Source organism: Coturnix japonica, chromosome 3 (assembly GCF_001577835.2).
Source record: "Coturnix japonica isolate 7356 chromosome 3, Coturnix japonica 2.1, whole genome shotgun sequence".
In the NCBI taxonomy this organism is placed as follows: Eukaryota; Metazoa; Chordata; class Aves; order Galliformes; family Phasianidae; genus Coturnix; species Coturnix japonica.
Window position 1 is genome coordinate 61358366 of NC_029518.1, and position 17200 is coordinate 61375565.

General features: G+C 49.3%; 1 protein-coding gene across 1 annotated transcript; it reads right to left on the reverse strand.

Moving 5' to 3' along the window:
- Positions 1-290: 290 nt before the first annotated feature.
- On the reverse strand, positions 291-15000 carry NR2E1 (nuclear receptor subfamily 2 group E member 1). The gene is made up of 9 exons (XM_015858725.2): positions 14391-15000; positions 10142-10287; positions 9753-9840; positions 9302-9537; positions 8193-8339; positions 4178-4274; positions 3635-3784; positions 3275-3380; positions 291-1719 (listed from the first exon to the last, which is right to left on the reverse strand). The coding sequence occupies exons 1-9, from the start codon at positions 14413-14415 to the stop codon at positions 1557-1559; spliced, it is 1158 nt and encodes a 385-aa protein (XP_015714211.1). The 5' UTR covers positions 14416-15000; the 3' UTR covers positions 291-1556.
- Between the last annotated feature and the right edge of the window lie 2200 nt (positions 15001-17200).

Here is a 17200-nt window from a genome sequence, read left to right on the forward strand (position 1 = left end):
TGTGAAGTTTTATTATTTAGGTACCTTGCAGTAAGTATATATATGGATCATAGAAAGCAGCTCTGTGCAAGACTTCAAAGTCACTTTGACTGAAGGTAGCATCACCTGTAGCTGAGTTATTCCCTTAATGGTTGTCTCGTCTGTCCTTTAAAACATCTGGTGATTGAGATCCCACAGTGCCTATGGCAATACATTTTAGTTGAGATTATTTCTATTGCCCGATAAGTAGTGTACAGTGGAAGACGCTAATCGCGAAATGAAAGGAGAAGTGTTGAAAGGACAGTGGAAAGTAAATTCAATATATTTTTATTCTTTGTAAATACAATGAGTACAACTTTTTAACTTCACAAATCAGTTAATCCACTTTGTACAGGAAAAGTTTTACTCATTCTATGATAGTCCAAGTGCTGATTTTTCTCAGTGCTAGTTTCTAATAACAAATCAAATCTTGAAAAGTACAGCAGCTATCTTTAATTCTTTTTTTCCTACGTGTTTCATACATCAAGTAAGCAGCTTATAACATTTTTTGTGTGTAAGAGGGTGTAGGTGAACAAGGCTTCAAAATTAGAACCTGGAGTTTTCTAAAAAGGCATTGGAGACTTTTGAAAGTTGTTAGCGTCGTTTCAGTCAACCAACTTTATTTCCTTGAAATGAAATGATTTCCGTTGGTGTCTTTACAGTCATTTCACTTCTCTGCACATCTCACTGACAAAGAGTTTGGCCGCCGTTGCCTTTGGTTTCAGCAGTGTGCCAACGGGACAGCCAGCAGGTCACTGAAGCAGTCATCTCCATTGGATTTGGTTTTGCTGTTTTTGTGTTCCTTCCTTGACTTGCACTCTTTGCCGGGGGCTGTGGTGGGTTGGTGCATGTGTGTAAGGAGGAGAGAAGGGTCGGGGAGTTGTATAAAGCTCTTCTGTCATGAGATGTTAATTCTGGTGACATCTGCATCACTGATCACCAGTTTATTTTGCAGGAAGAATGGAACTGCTGTCATAAGCTACTTTTTAATCAGTTCTGAAGGCCACTTCATGATGTGTTACTGCAGAAGCAATGTTTTGGTAACCCGGTCTTAAATGTTGCCTACCGTATTAAAACATTTTACCAACATAGGCTACTTTTAAAACAGTTCTGAAGGCCACCACATCTCACGTTACAACAGAAGCCAAGTTTGGTCACCCAGTTCCAAATACTGAACAAAACTAAAGTACCTTCTTTCACATTTCGTCTCAGATCTGCCAGTTCAATGAGAGAATAGCACAGTCTTTGTTAACTATGACTGGCATCTGAATTGCCTCCATCCTGTAGTAACAGGAAAAGCAGCCAAATTCCAACCACTTTCACTTTTTCTGTAGAACAAAGCATTCTCTCCATGATCTAAATCGCTCTGTTCAGAGCAGCAGAATCATATCTACTGGGGTATTTTTTTTTGTCAATGGGTTTAAAGGCTAAACATTCCCAGGCTTATGCTTCCTGTAGATTTTGTTAGTTGAGGCTTATTCTCCATAGATTAAAGTTCTTCTCAGACTGTCCATCCTGATGGTTTGTTTTAAGGAAATCTATATGTCGCTGGATTTGTACATGTCTGAAAGCAGTCTTGTGATTGGTACATTCCCAATGGTCTTTTTGAAAAACACTTCTTCTATTGTGGATGGACTAATGGAACGTAAAGCTGGTAGGAGCAATAAAAGTTTTCCGAAACGACAGGGTTGTGTAGGGTACCTGGGAAGGAGAGAGGGGAAAAAAACATTAGTGATGTTTATAGATATTTCTCCAAAGAAAATCCTTTACGTTATGGAGAAGACCAGTATTCAGTGAACTGTACAGATGGGTGCTACCTGTGCTAAGCCCCTGGTTTGTATTCACGTGAGCTAGAAGGTTGACCCCAAGGAAAACTCTCTTAATGGAGGTCGGAAGAATATAGACCAAGGTCCCTGAGTTCTGATTAGCTCCCTTGTTTATTCCCTCAGAGTAGCAGCAATATAGATACAGGATCTGCTCTGGCTTGTCCCTCAGACAACAACTATGTTCTTGATGCAGTTCAGGGACGAGCTTGACCTATAATAAATACCCTGTCATTTAAAGTGCAATTTAAACTTAGCCAGATTGTCATGGTAATCATTTTGCCTCCTTCTGATTGCCTTGCACAATAACAACTGACATTTGGAAAGAATATTTTTATTTTTATTAAAGAACCTGTGTTTTGTCCCCAGGTAATGTATTTGCATATTAGGATATTCTCCATTCTTTCTCACAGCTTCTGAAGCCAATATAACACAGGGTATGTATTCTACTTGTGCTTACACTGACTTTGCATAGTGTGATTCTCAAGTCTCTGCATAACAGTGGTATTCCTGTAAGCAGGAATAGATCCATAAAGAGTAATATATAGTAATAAAGAGTAAGTAATATTTTACAAAGGATTCTCTTTAGCTTATTATTTCCTACAGTGCAAAAATGGAATGGAGATGTCACCATGCCTGGAATGGAAAACATGGCATGTGACAATTTCTTTCATGGACTATTCTCTCCAACAAGCTCTGGCTCACTCAGAGTCTCCAGGGAGCACTTGCCATGGGAAAAGCCTCCTGTGAGGTTGCTGCCACAGGGGTGATTCTTTTTGCACTGAACTAGCCAGAACTGGACAGAATTTGTGTTTTTGCTCCCATCTGCAGGGCAGGACATTGCCTTTGGGCTATAGAGAAGTGCTTCAAAGGCTGCTGCCAACTATTCTCTAACATGGGGTTGACTTCTTCTAGGCAGAACTGCTGTTAGAGCAGATAAAAGTTTCAGAAACAAAAACAACATATAAGAGCATCTTCTACCACTTCATCTCCCACTATGCTGCTCTCATGGATTTCCACTGCATAGGCTACGATATGGATTTCACAGGATCTGCTGTAGCTCTTCCTGGGCATCCTGACCCAGCCAGGGAGGCTGATGCAGAGGATGCTAGGTGTGCTCTTTTGGCTTCTCCTCTGCCCCTCCTCTCTGTTCAGTTCCATGACAGGAGGCTGCATGATGTTAAGTGTCCCTGTTAGCATTACTTATTAGAATAAAAGGTGGAGGAAATCTAGCCCTTGAGAATGCAAAATGCCCCACAGCATTATCTCTTCCCAGAGGAAAAATCTCTTCTTTTTCCATTTTCCACTTGTCTGAATAAACACCATTCCCCTCATTTCCTTGGGAAATGCCTAATTCCAGGAGGCCAGCTGCTGTAAAAACCTGGGCGGTAATGTCCTCTCTGCCACATCTGGAAGGACAAGATGGAGCTGACCTGGTATGGATGTAGCTGTTCAGGGTGAGCTGGGCCTCGTCCTGGAGGGCGGCGATGGCAGCTGCATTCCGAAAGCTCCTCAGCTCGGACCCGCTGTGTGTCGGCACTGGAAAGCAGACAGTTACAGCTCAGTGGGGTCGGGACAGACCAGCTGACACTACCCGTGGACATGAAACAGTCTCATTAGTACCCCAGCAATTCACAGCCAGCCTTTCAGAGCACAGCACTGACCATTGAAATTCCATACCAGGAAACAATTGGGTGGTGCAGTGCTATGTGCGGTTTAAAACATCATATGCACTTTTACGTGGCAGCTTCAAAGCTATCGGGCCAGGTAGGTGTGAGGTGACTTCTGCTTACCAGCTTTGAAAGTGACGATGCATTTGAGACAGGCAAATTCAGTAGCATCTAGCCGGAGTTGTCTAAATCTAGCCACAACCTCCTGTAAAGCCTGTATTTCTGAAATAATTTTATTCAGCTTCTGAGAATCTGTGTTGTCGCCGTTCATGCCTGAAACAGAAAGAAAAAAAAAGATGAAATCAATAATATTAAATGCATTTGCTTTAATTTATATTGATTTCTGACAAAATCCTGTGTATCAATATCCATTCTATTGTCACACTTGTCTATCTGGTTCCATGTAAACTGACTATATTGTACGAAAGTTAATATAAAATCTTCTCTTGGATGATAACAAACACAGTAATTTGCATTTAAATGACAATGCAAGCAGTCATGAATACAACAAAACAACATTATTTGCATTTAAATATAGATTTATAAATGACAGGTATGCTCTATTGTTCAGTAGGAATTTGTTATTCTTTACATGTTGTTCTTTTTTCAGTAATGTATTTTTATGGTAATTTTTGTAACAAAGTCATTAAATTGTGCAATTCTTACCAGATACAGCCAGTAGAGTGTTAGCATCAACTGGAATGGCCCATTGTGCTATTCCTAGAACAAACAGTTCTCTCCAAGCATCTTCCAAAAGCATCAGCTGTCATACAATAGATGTACAATATAACATAGTGTATAATTTATAGATTTACAAACAATTTAAATATGTAAATTTCTGTTATTTTAAAAGCTGCTTTAAATGCCTGTCATGGTATTTTCCCCCACCAAATTCGTTAGCCCTTCTCTTAGCTTTTAGGGAAGGTGTCTGGAAATAAGACTATGCGCTGTAGACGGTCGCTTGGTGTTGGCTCACTATGCACTGTGTTGCAGACCAAAAGGGAAGAGAAAGGAGAGTGAGAAGTCCTGCCTCCAAGAGCTTGCACTTGACCTGAGCACTTGCCTATGTTTTTCAGCACAACTCCTACCAGCATGGACTTTCTCCCGCTCTCCATGGGCATATGGAACTGTCCTAGGGCAGGTTGGAAGAGTGCTTTTCTCCTGTGCTCTGGGGATGTTCAGCTCTTCCTGCCAGCCATCATCAGGGCAGTGGGCTCTGAGCTCAGCATCCGAGCAGCTATTCTGTCAGCATTGCTACTTCCCTGCAGTTTTTGTGCATTGTCAGTCTTTACGAATGATATGCTTTTCTCTGTTTGGAGGCAATGCCATAAATTTCCTTGGAGAGGCACTGGTGCGTATGAGGAGACGTGACTCCTGATAATGCATATGGCAAAGCCAGAATCGGTATACTTAGTACTGAGAGCATCTAAGGGTTGTTGGCCTAGACCAACTCTTAGGAGGGGTTTGGAGGGTCCCAATTCAATTGACATCCATTAGCTCCCTGACCCAGCCTATAGGACGTCCTGAGAGACCTCCTGTTTCTCTGTACGGTGGGAGATATGGGGAGGGGTGAGACTGTAGTGGGCTCAGAAGGGGTCATCTCATGGCTCCATTCAGTGAAAACAGATTGCGCAGAATACGCAGCAAAAAAGAGCAACAAAAAAGAGCAAAACACAGTAATACTGCTCTGGTCCCTGAAAATATCAGCAGCATCTTAGGGAGATAGACAGGAAGGCATATTAAGTCTAGAAAATTCTGAGAAAGGAATACCTCATACCAAATGAATGTTTTCCTTGGAATTAGATATATGAATGTAATAGATGATACGGAAAAGATGCATTAAAAATGAATCCCTTATCTAAGTGCCCTTGCAGCACTGAGAGTTTTAAATCACCCTGCTCTGAACAGAATGAAAAGAAGTGCTCTCATAAGCTTGTTGCTACAGTCTTAAGACTTCTGTGTGCTATGTGCTTTGTAGAACTTCTGTGTAACTTGGTTAACGTAATTGTGACTTAAAAGCATGTTGTCTTTGGTTACATATAATTCATTTGAAATAATTTCACTGACAACAGTAGAAGCTGCCCAGATCATTGTATGCAGGGGGGATTCTAAGCACAGCACCAATCTCAGCTCCAGCCAGAGCAGTAGAACCTGTCCATGAGCCTTGGAAATGCTGCAGCCTGCCTGCTCCAGCCCCTCCTGCAGGTAATCCCTTTGGGTATACAGATTTCTGTATGACGTAGGAAATGATTTGCCAGCTTTTCATTTGTTTTTGTAATACGTTTTTTGTCATTCATTCATGCAGATACAATGATAGTGAATGGTGGTTCCTGGAAGATATCAATTTCATATGTTCTTTCCCACTGAGCGTTTAAAGTCAGAGGACTTTAGAAATAAGAGACTATTCCAATAGCTGAGGCTTTCTTCATGCCTATGCATAAGTCTGTAAAACCATCAATTAAAGTAATTCATGCTGAAGTCATACTCAACCCTTCAAAAAAACAAGAAATGCCAGGCTTTCTAAAGGACCGGTTTTTGCTTCTTAATCCATCTTGTCTTGCTAGCATGGCCTATTCTTGCTTTTTATTGCATTGGGCCGATCTGTCTCATGGAGCAGCTGGGCAGGCTTGCAAGCCAGCGAGTTCAGAGCACGGCGTTTGGCTGTGTGGCTGCGCTATGACAGTGACAGGATCTGAGGAAGTGGGGAAGGGGCAGCCTCTGCTTCAATCAGAAGAATGGCACGGCAATCATGGGCCTGTGTCTGGACAACAAATTGGCTTCTGCTCTTCTCCTTCCCTTCAAGATGTGGCTGATCCCAAGTCCCAGAGTCGCAGTGTAGTTCTCTTTTCAGTAGAACAAGAAGCAAGAGCAAATCCAGGGAAATGTTTCTGATTCTACTCAGATGTCAGGGATACAAAAAGAGAAATTCAGACATTTACAGCTGGGCCATTGTCAATTAAATACTGCAACAGCACCATTGTAAAAATCAGTGGTCTGATTATTTGTGAAGTAAGGTGATTAAAATCAGGGTTATTTATTCTCCAGCTTTCCTGAACACAACAGGGGAACCACATGGTAAAAGGCCTAAGCAGCTTGAAGTTTTGGGGAAGACAGTTTGCAACGAGGTGCAGCAAGTGGGAATAAGGATCTAGAATGGCTGGAATTTTTATGGGTAGTTCACCCATATTAGCCTTGAAGGTGAAGGTGAAGCAGGAAGTGGGTTGTTAACGATGGCAGGTGGCAGAAAAGCAGGCCTTGCTGGTTGAGGTGTGCTTGGTCACATGCAATGGAGGCGTCCCTTTCTCCACACACACAGACAGAGACAGCCTGCTGGAAAATGCAGCCATATTATGTCAAATGAAGCCTTCACCTAAGGAGATTCCAGTGAATGCTGTTGGTTGCTGCAGACATTGCTGGTCTGGAGATGAGCCCAGCACCTTCCTGCACCCTGCAGCTCTACTGATGCAGCATGCTTGCTGCATCTACTTGGTAGTGGGGCCTGTTCCTTCGGATCCAGTGCTGCACAGGAATAACAGCAGCAGAAGACAGCGGTAGAAACCAGCTTACTGCAGTGAGACCACTGCCTGCCTGAGCGTGGTTGCATAAGGCCTGTGCAGCTTCCTTGCTAGTCTGCTATCATGGCTGAGGTTTTAAGATCTGGTGCTATAAAAGGGACTGTTCAATAGACCTCAGCTTTATGACACACTGTCATGGTGTACCCTTCAGCATAAAACACTGTGAGTTCCCTAAGAAGCTCAGTTAAAAATCTATATTTGCGTATGTACTACAACTCCTGCAACCTGAACCCACGGAGATTATCTAGTTCCTCTGATGTCTGATACATGCAACATCTAAGGCACGGCATTTCTAGTAACCAGTTTGTGAAATTAGCTCAAACATATCAAAGTATTAAACATGTTTTATGATTGGAGTTTTGCATGGATTTCTTCCCTTCTATTTTATAATTATCTGATTACTTTTTTAGAATTAGTGAGTTATACAAAGCACACAGCATCCTCATCAAGAATCAGGTCATTAAGAAATTGCTTCATCTTGTATGATTCACATGTGGTTTACTTGAAGCAAAGGCAAATTGTTGTAGAGGAAAACAAGACGGATTAAGGAAGACTTTAATTAATGGTGAAAAAAATATTGTATTGTAGGCTAGCCAAATTCTCATGCCACTATCTTGGACTAATTGTAATGTAAGTTCACAGAAAACAGTGGGAACAAGAAAAAAATGTTGGCTGTGGAAATGGAGAAGAGAGGAGAGGAGAGGAGAGGAGAGGAGAGGAGAGGAGGGAGAGGAGAGGAGAGGAGAGGAGAGGAGAGGAGAGGAGAGGAGAGGAGAGGAGAGGAGAGGAGGGAGAGGAGAGGAGAGGAGAGGAGAGGAGAGGAGAGGAGAGGAGAGGAGAGGAATGATCTTCAGAAATCACTTATATCCTCCTGGGCTATATGTTCAGCTAAGCACACCTTATTCTGAAATAGCAAAATAAGACGCTATTCCCATTTTTAAGAATCAAAAATCAAGCCATAAGCAATTTCTAATGCTCTGCCCTGAACTTTAGATCTTCTTAGATCCATGATAGATAAAAAGTATTATTTGTGAAGGTCCAAGACCCACTCAGAGCTCTTTTATCAGGCAGGTCAGAATGATTCACTCCCACTACAGGAGCCTTACCTGGTCTTGTAAGGACAGGGTGGAGAAGGCAGGGACACTCTTGGCCCACTTGATGCTCATGAACAGCAGTCTGGCTGCTGACTCACAGACAGATTCTGTGGCCACCTCGTAGAGATACATGGGGGTACCATTGACTTCATGCGGGTACTAATGTCAGAAAGAAAATAAAGTAACTTCACACAGTGTATCCACAGCAGCCTGCCCTTCCTCTCCCATACAGCTGCTGCTCGGTGAATCATGCTCCTGCCCAGCACACAGCGTGCACTCTCCTGTTCCACAACCAGATGGCATTGCTTCAGCGAGCCCATTCCATCCCACTCTTTGCTGCTGTCTGTGAAAGGACTGCACTACAGGAACAGCTCATTGAAGGATGTTGAAGGGAGAACAAAACTATTACATCAGTAAAACATTATTAAAATGTGACATCATCCTTCACACTGTTACACGATGGCACACCTGTGGTGGAAGAGTCACAAGGATACAGGTTTGATTAAAGATTTGAATTTTATAACCTGTACTTGGGAGGCTGCCCTGGCAATCCAGCCTTGCACAGCAGAGCAGGGAGCATTTGTTTACCCCTAAACCCTTGTCCAGCTCCCCGAGCACAACAGGCTGTAAGCAGATGCATAGAGATAACCACATCTACCTATAGGACTAAAGCTGGGTGATGTTTCCAAGCATGCGCTGTGTTTTCTTACAAATTCCTGATTCAGCATTTCCTCAGAATATGATATGAAACTATACGTGAGGATTGTGTTCATGATGTTGGTGTGGGCAACCTGCATGCTTTGGTCAGTGCATTGAACACTTTCTGGACTACACTACTATACAGATGGGCGTTTTGCTGAAGAAAACTCAGTCACTGCAGCTCGTAATGTTTAAAATTGACCTGGAGATACACTCTGGGCAGGAAGGGCAGGTTATCAGCTGATCCTTCTGCACCTACTTCTTCCAAAGTGCACTTCACCCTTTGCACAGAACATGGGGAACATCCCATTGGAGACTCCACCACAATCTGTATCACCCCAAACCTTGCTCTTTGCCACATCCACCCTATTGGCCCACCCCAGCAATAGGCTCTGCAGTACCATCAGGGTATTTGGGCTGACCTTTGGGGTGGGCTGCGCCAGGCCCACCAAGGTCTGCCTCTCAGGGGTACCGGCAACTGCAGCCAGCTCCAGGCCATGGGGCTCCAGCTGGGAGACAGCAGTGAAGAAAGCGGGTGCTGGCAGGGCAGTGGCAGGAAAGTGTGGGGCACCACTGCTCTCCTCCTTGTGTCCGCGGAAGTAGAGGGCCACCTGCTTCCGTATTGTTGATGTACGTGGGCCCCGCTCATGCTGCACAGCTGTGGGACACCAAGAAGAAGTGATGACCTTCATTGGCTGCAGCATAAATGGGGAAGGGAAGGGAAGGGAAGGGAAGGGAAGGGAAGGGAANGGGAAGGGAAGGGAAGGGAAGGGAAGGGAAGGGAAGGGAAGGGAAGGGAAGGGAAGGGAAACACTGAGGAACTGAGTGGATGGGAGAACTTCACACCCCTTTGGCTGTGAGGGGTGGGCATACCGTCTTTGTTCATGTTGACTTCCAAGCACTTCTTCAGCCGGCAGGCCCGGCACTGGTTCCTGTGTGTCTTGTCCACCGGACAGCCCCCCTGCAACAAACGCAACGAGCCTTAGGGACGGGGGTGCTCAGCCCGGCCCCCGCCCTCCCTTCTTCCCTTTGTTGCGGGGCCGGGCCGCCTTCAGCACCCGAGACAGCGACGGCGGCCGCGGCCCAGGGGCGCCCATGGACACCGGGGGTCTGCGCGCAGCGCTGGGGATGGGAAGCGGCGGGGGGGGGGAGTGTCTCATGGCTTTACTTTATTTCGTTTCATTATATATTTGACTGCTTTCATGTTGCCACGGCCTTAGTTGGCTCAGGAAGATGGGCCGCGGAGGCAGCGCGCCGCGTACCTGGTTTCCCGACTTGCAGACGTAGGTCCTGTTCCTCCTGATGCTCCGCTTGAAGAAACCCGAGCAGCCATCGCAGGCGTACACCCCATAGTGCTTGCCGGAGCTGCGGTCCCCGCACACTTTGCAGGGGATGTCCAAAATGCGACCTGAAAGCGGAGAGGGGAGGGAGGGAGAACAGCTCTGAGCGGCCTGACCTCCACGGGGATTAGCCCCGGAGCCGCGCTACAAGCAAATAATGAAGTGATTTTATAGCCAACTTTCTTTTCCTTGAGCAAGTGTCAGTTTTCGACAATGAGCATTATTCATGCACCGCTACGTTTATTTGGGTCTCCTATAATCGCCAAGCCCCACTTTGGAAGGGGAGATTACAGCCGCGGGGGCAGCAGGCTTTGCTGCTGGGAGCGGGGGGGCGGGGGCGGTCCTCCCCCTCCTGTAACTCTGCACTTTCCCTGGGCAGGGAGCGGTCAGAGAGCGGGGCACGGAGCGGAGAGAAAACAAATAAAACGGGAACCAGAGAGACCCCCTCCTTCCTGCCCGTAGGTGTCCCAGCGGAACGGGGCCGGTTCGTGCCTATGTGCGGGTTTGTTGTCCGAAATGGCAGCAAAAAATCTGCTCCCGTCTGGGTACAGAGAGAGGGTGACCCCAGATCTGCGGCCGTTTTGGCCCCGAAGGGGTGGGAGAACTCGGGATGGGGAGTATGGCAGCCCTGTGCGAGTCCCACCCGAACCCCGCATGGATTCGAGATGTTCACTGTCCTTTTCTTTTTTTCTTTTCTTTTCTTTTCTTTTCTTTTCTTTTCTTTTCTTTTCTTTTCTTTTCTTTTCTTTTCTTTTCTTTTCTTTTCTTTTCTTTTCTTTTCGTTTTCTTTTTTCTTTTCTTCTTTTCTTTTCTTTCTTTTTTTTTCCTTCTTCTTTTCTTTTTCTTTTCTTTTTCTTTTCTTTTCTTTTCTTTTTTCTTTTCTTGTTCTTTTCTTTCCTTTTCTTTTCTTTTCTTTTCTTTCTTCTTCTTTTCCTTTTCCTTTTCTTTTCTTTTTCTTTTCTTGTCTTTTCTTCTTCTTTTTCTTTTGCTTTTCCTTTTCTTTTCTTTTCTTTCTTTCCTTTTTCTTTTCTTTCCTTTCCTTTCCTTTCCTTTCCTTTCCTTTCTTTTCATTTTCATTTTCCTTTTCTTTCCTTTTCTCAGTCTCTTCCTTTCTTTTCTTCTTCCTCTCTTCTCTTCCTTTCTCCTCTCCTCTCCTCTCTCGTCCTCTCCTGCTCTCTCTCCTCTTCCTCTCCTTCTCCTCTCCTCTCCTCTCCTTCTTCCTCTCCTCTCCTCTCCTCTCCTCTTCCTCTCTCTGTTCTCTCTCTCTTCCTCTCCGTCTCCTTCTCCTCTCCTCTCCTTCTCCTCCCTTCGCGTGTCCTCTCCTCTCCCTCTCCCTCTCCCTCTCCTCTCCCTCTCCCTTCTTCCCTTCCCTTTCCTCTCCTCTCCTCCCCTTCCCTTCCCTCTCCTCTTTCCCTCTCCCTCTCCCTCTCCCTCTCCCTCTCCCTCTCCCTCTCCCTCTCCCTCTTCCCTCTCCCTCTCCCTCTCCCTCTCCCTCTCCTTTCCCTTTTTCTATCTCCCTAAGGACCCCAGCTCCAACATTGCCCCCTTTCTTTGGGGGAGCGCTGTGGGTGCTACGGCGGCGGGCGGGGAGATGCGCCCTACTGGGGGAGGGGGGGAGCTCTGCGCGGTCTCTGCGCTGAGCTCCCGGAGAATGTGGGAGCCGAGATGCTTTCAGACACGTCTCCGCCGAGGCCCTAAGACAATGCCTCCGGGCAGACAATGGGGACATTAGATAAAGTGTTAACTTAATGATTCTGCCCGCTGAGCCCCGTCTGACTGCCCCCGAGGAGCGCAAGCTGCCAGCTTCTCCCCAAATGAGAGCCGACAGCTGCTGCACACAGCGCGGCGGAGGGACGGGGATTAGGGCCGGCACCGCGCGGGGAGGGGCGGGCGGGAGGGAGAGGTGAAAGCATTCAAAACTTTTCCGCAATTAATAACAAGTACGGCCGCCCCCCCCTCTAACCCCCCCTGTCTGCCGCCCGCCGCAGGCCGCGGCCCGGAGCTGCAGGTAGCGCCCGTGGGGAGGGCCGGGGCCGAGGCTCGGCCTCTGGGAGCGCGTAATTACAAGTTCCCCTCGCCACCTGCCCATTGGGACACCAGTGACCCGTCAAAAAGTGTAGCATGGGAATTCGGATGGCGCACAATGCCGACGGGGGAGAGCGCTCCACTTCCCCCTGCGGCCCTCCGCATCCGCGGGGCGACGATCCGCGTACACACACACACACACACACACAAAGGAGGAGGAGTGCCCCGGTTTTTTGGGGGGGAGGTGAAGACTCGGAGCACCCCGCGCACACCCCAACCCGTGGGGGCCGGGAGCCCCGGACAGAGCTCAGCGGAGAGCCGAGGGGACACGGAGAGTGGCAGAGGGGAACTTGGGCCGCTTACACAGCGTGCTTCTCCCCAGGCGGGTTTTAAGGCTGGCGGCTGCTTAAAAAATAATGATAACAATAATAATAATAATAATAATATAAATAAATAATAATAATAGTCAGACGCATTTCCCAGATCTATAAAAAATACACACGCACACACACACGCTTATATACACCATAGAGGGCTGATGTACCACGCACACATCTGCTCCTCCCGAGATCTCATCTCCGCCGCTCCCCGCTCCGCTCCGCGCCCGCCGCAATCACGGCCGCGATCTCCCGTGCCCCGCCGCAATCACGGCGGTGGGAAAACTCGGAACGAGAGACGGGAAAACGGCAAACGGTAACGCGGGGTCGGGAGATGGACGGGAAACTCTTGTTTCGAAGCTCCTCGGCTCCCGAAGAACGGCTCCGTCCCAGAAGTTTAGCGCTAAGGAAACGGGGTTTCTCATTCTCGGTTCAGCCGGGAAACCGTTGTGACCATCCCGCGACGGGGGGTCCTCGGGAGCTTTTTTGTGCTTGTCATAATTGCTTAAAGGATAGATGGCAGCCCCGATTACTGTAATTACCATCAGGGGCTGTTGAAAGAAGTTAGCCCGGCCCGGAGGGACTGGGGCTCGCTGCCACCCAGGCGGACCCGCAGCACAGCCCGGCCGAGTCCCCCCCCCTCCGCTCTGCCGGGAGCCCCCAGCGCTCAGCGGGCGGTCGCCGGGCCAGGGAACGCGGCTCGGACTCCCGTCCCCGCTCGTCCCCATCCCCTGATGGGGGGGAGGGGGGAGGCCGAGGGTTCGGAGCCCTCGGGAAGGCCCGGCAGGGAGCAGAGGGGCTCAGCGGCCCCGCGGGCTCCTTCTCCGCAATACGTCCCCTTCGGTGCAGAGGTTTCCGGCCCTCCCGCTTTCCCCACCGGGCAGCTCCAGCCCGCTTTCCGCACCGAGGGCCGCCGTCGGCCGCAGCCTCTCGGCCCCGGCTGAGGGCAACGGAGGGGCAGCGGCGAGGGAAGGCCGCGGTCCCGTCCCCCCGCGGCCCCCTCCCGCCCCCGGCTTCTTTCGATGCCGGAGCGCGGAGGAAATAAACGTCCGAGCCATCACTTGTCAGACATTAAATTGGATTGGGTATTTTTTCCCCCTTTGTCACCGACTCCATCCATATTGCCAACTCCGAAGGTCCCGTTGGGATTACTCTGACGGAGCCGCTGTGCGGCGGCGCTCGGGCGGCTTTAAATTCCCCACTTATGAGGAGCACGGATTTAGGATTAAGGAAAATGTGACTTTTCCGTTGTTTCTGCTTTCCCCGTTGCGGGATTATTCGGTGTAACGGGAAATGCCGTGCGCGGTGCCGCTGTTAAATCCTCCTTCGGCGGAGCCGCTTACAAGATTCGAGCGGTAGGAGTTGGGAACTCTTTTTTGACCAGAAATAATAACAATAACAATAATAATAAAAGAAAAGGGTCGTGCCGGAGGAGGCTGCTCAAAGTCCGGCGGAGGGGGCAGCGTGCCCCGAACCCCGCAGCCCCATCACCCCATCCCCGAGGGGTCGGGGAGGGAGCGGCGGGACAGCGCTCAGCACGGAGCCCCCCGTTCGTTGCCGCTCCGGAGGGCAACCTGTGCAATACGAACTCTTTCTTTCTTTCCTTCTTTCTTTCTTTTGGTTTTCTTTTTAATTATCGGGATTGCGAACCCAAACTTCACTCCCCCCCCCCCCCCCCCCCCCCCCCCCCCCAGCCCTTCATTTTCTCTTTCCCCACCCCATCCCCCAGGCTCGGGGGGGCCCAGCAGCCCGGCCGCGCCGTTACCCACTTGTTGATCCCGCCGGCTTGCTCATGCTCGGAGCCCCGGGAGCCGCTCCGTCGGGGCGCAGCGCGGTGCCCCCCCCGGCTGCGGCGGGCGGGTGGGTGCCTCCCTCGGCCTCTCAGCGCTGCTTCGCCCGCTGGGGCCGACACATCCTCGCCGGGAGGTGCTTCCGAGGCGCAGGAACAGACGGAGAAAAGGAAAAAAAAACAACAGAAAAAGAGCAAACCAAAAAACGAGACAAAACACGGGAGCCGAAGGGCCAAAAATAATAATAAAGAAACGAAATGAGCCGAAGAAGGAGCTCTCCCCGCGAGCTGGAGCGCTCGGGACCCCGGGAGGGTGCGGGGGTGGCGGAGCGCTGCCGGCGGGACTCGGGGCCGCGGCACAATGAGCGGAGGGGAAGGTGGGATGGAGCGGGCTTCGCGCGGAGCAGGAGATCAGAGCCGGCAAAAGAATGGCAGGGGGAAAAGGCGTCAGAGGAGGCAGTCTCAGCCTCTCAGAAAGTGAAGGCTGGAAAAAGGGAAAGGTTTCCAGAAGTTCATTACACCGCTGACTCGGCGCTCGGAGCCGCAGCCCTCGGCCCTATAATATCGGCGGCGCGGTGACAGCGTTGCGGGGAGGGGAGATGCCGCCCCCCGCCCACGGCGCTCCCGCGCGTCCCCCCCAAATCTCGGCGGCGAGTGACGTCACCGGGCGGGGAGGGGGCAGGGAGGGAATGGAGGGGGGGGGGTCGGTACCGACGGTGGTCGTGAAGATCCGAGCGGCTCCCGCAACCCCCGTCCCTAACGGCGACCCCGACCCAAATAAATAGATGAATAAATAGATGGGAAAGAAGGGGGGAAATAAAATAGGAGACAATAGGAGGAGCGAGGAGGGATCGCCGTCCCGTTTCTCCCGCATTTTCTCCACGGTTTCCCCCGGGAAGGAGAGGGGGAGCAAAAAGCGAGATGCTGGAGATAAGGGTGCGCTCCCACAGTCGCACCCGGGGCTCGGAGGGGACCTTGGACCAAGACAAGGTTGTAGAGCAGTGGTTGCACGTCGTCGGACGTTGCTCAGGGGGATCGCAAGAAGCAAAAGCACGGGCAGAACAGGGATGCGGGCAGGACGTCACTCCCTTGATGGTTTGCCTTCCTGAGCAAAGTCTGAAGCACCAGAAAAGCAGAGGAGCGCGTCAGCACGGTTTGCAATCCGAAGTGGGACTGCGTAGCAGCAGAACCCAAACCTGGCCCTGTGTGTGTGTCTCGCACTCACAGGGCACATCTCTGGCCCTACGGCAGCCCCTCATCCTGGTTTCAGCTGGAAAAGAACTAACTTTCTTCCTAGTAGCTGCTGTGGTGCTATGGTTTGGATTTGATGAGAATCACACTGATGACACACTGATGTTTTGGCTGTTGCTGAGCGGTGCAGCACAGTCAAGGGCGTTTCAGCTCCCCGTGCTGCCACGTAGGGGGGGGACCAGGGGTGCACAAGCACCAGGAGGGGACAGAAGGAGGGCAGGGACCTCGAATGGCCAAGGGGATGGTCCGTACTGTGTGGAGCCGTGCTGGATCCTAACAGGGGGGGGAGGTGAATGGGAGGGGACTGTTGCATGGGGACTCACTGGACACCAGTCAGTGGGTGGTGAGCAGCTGCATCACTGGCTTTTATATTCTTTTATTATTATTATTAATTATTATTATTATTCCTTTCCTTTTCTCCCTTATTAAGCTACATCTCAGAAGATGTCTCGATACAGAAGATGCTGTCTCCTCATAACTCCTTAGAAGTACAAAACACCAGCAGCCAGTGCACACACCTACACCATAAAGTATCTGGATCCCAGGCTGTTGCTGCAAGGATGTGGTGGTAACATCTCTCAGTTTTGTGTCACAGCCTCTGTTCTCTCTTCTTCTGCTGGTGCCTCAGAAGCGAGAGAAACCCAGAGTGTGACCTTAATGTACTGTTCCTTCTGCCTTTCCCTTTCTCACTGCCTCTGTTCTTTGGATGTAAAGCTAAGACATCTTCAGTGAATAGGAGAAGAGAGAGGGGGTGCAAGGGAAGGGAAATAAAGGAAAGGAAAAAGAAGGGGAAAGAAGGGGAAAGGGAAGGGAAGAGGAGAGGAGAGGAGAGGAGAGGAGAGGAGAGGAGAAGAGAGGAGAGGAGAGGAGAGGAGAGGGAGAGGAGAGGAGAGGAGAGGGAGAGGGAGAGGAGGGGAGAGGAGGGAGAGGAGAGGAGAAGAAGAGGAGAGGAAGAGGAGAGGAAGGAGAGGAGAGGAGAGGAGAGGAGAGGAGAGGAGAAGGGAGGAGAGGAGAGGAGAGGAAGAGGAGAGGAGAGAGAGAGGAGAGAACCAGAGAGAGAGAGAGAGAAGAGAAGAGAAGAGAAGAGAAGAGAAGAGAAGAGAAGAGAAAAAGAGAAGAGAAGAGAAGAGAAGAGAAGAGAAGAGAGAAGAGAAAAACATCATTTTGTGTTGTGGTTTTTCTTCTGAGCCAACTGTCTAAGAAAACTCCCTCACCTGTTTCTCCCTGTGGAGGTAGCTGAGATGCTTCTGGAGTCGCCTATTTTGTGCCATTGGTAGAGATGGCATTTCAGTATCATTACCTTGGTCCTGTCAGACAGAAAAACTCTGTAGAATGAAATGCATCTTGAGTAATGAACTTCCATGGTCCAGCTGTCCTAAAGTGCCCAGGGGCAAAAAAGGGCATTTTTCCAAAAGGTGAAACTCTGAGAAGCAGAAAGATAATCCAACTAACAGACCGTCTTGTAAACTCTCCCTCTCTCCTGGCTCAGGAGGGATTTCCTCCTGTTTGTACCTCCCCTGAAAAGTGAAAACATGCTCA

Excerpts from the sequence above, each read along its gene's own strand:
- NR2E1 (XM_015858725.2), bottom strand. The coding sequence starts at position 14,415 with ATGAGCAAGCCGGCGGGATCAACAA. Across the intron at positions 9,538-9,752 it reads AGTCAACATGAACAAAGACG|CTGTGCAGCATGAGCGGGGC; the intron begins GTATGCCCACCC and ends GGTGTCCCACAG. Across the intron at positions 3,381-3,634 it reads CATCGTCACTTTCAAAGCTG|TGCCGACACACAGCGGGTCC; the intron begins GTAAGCAGAAGT and ends TCTGCTTTCCAG.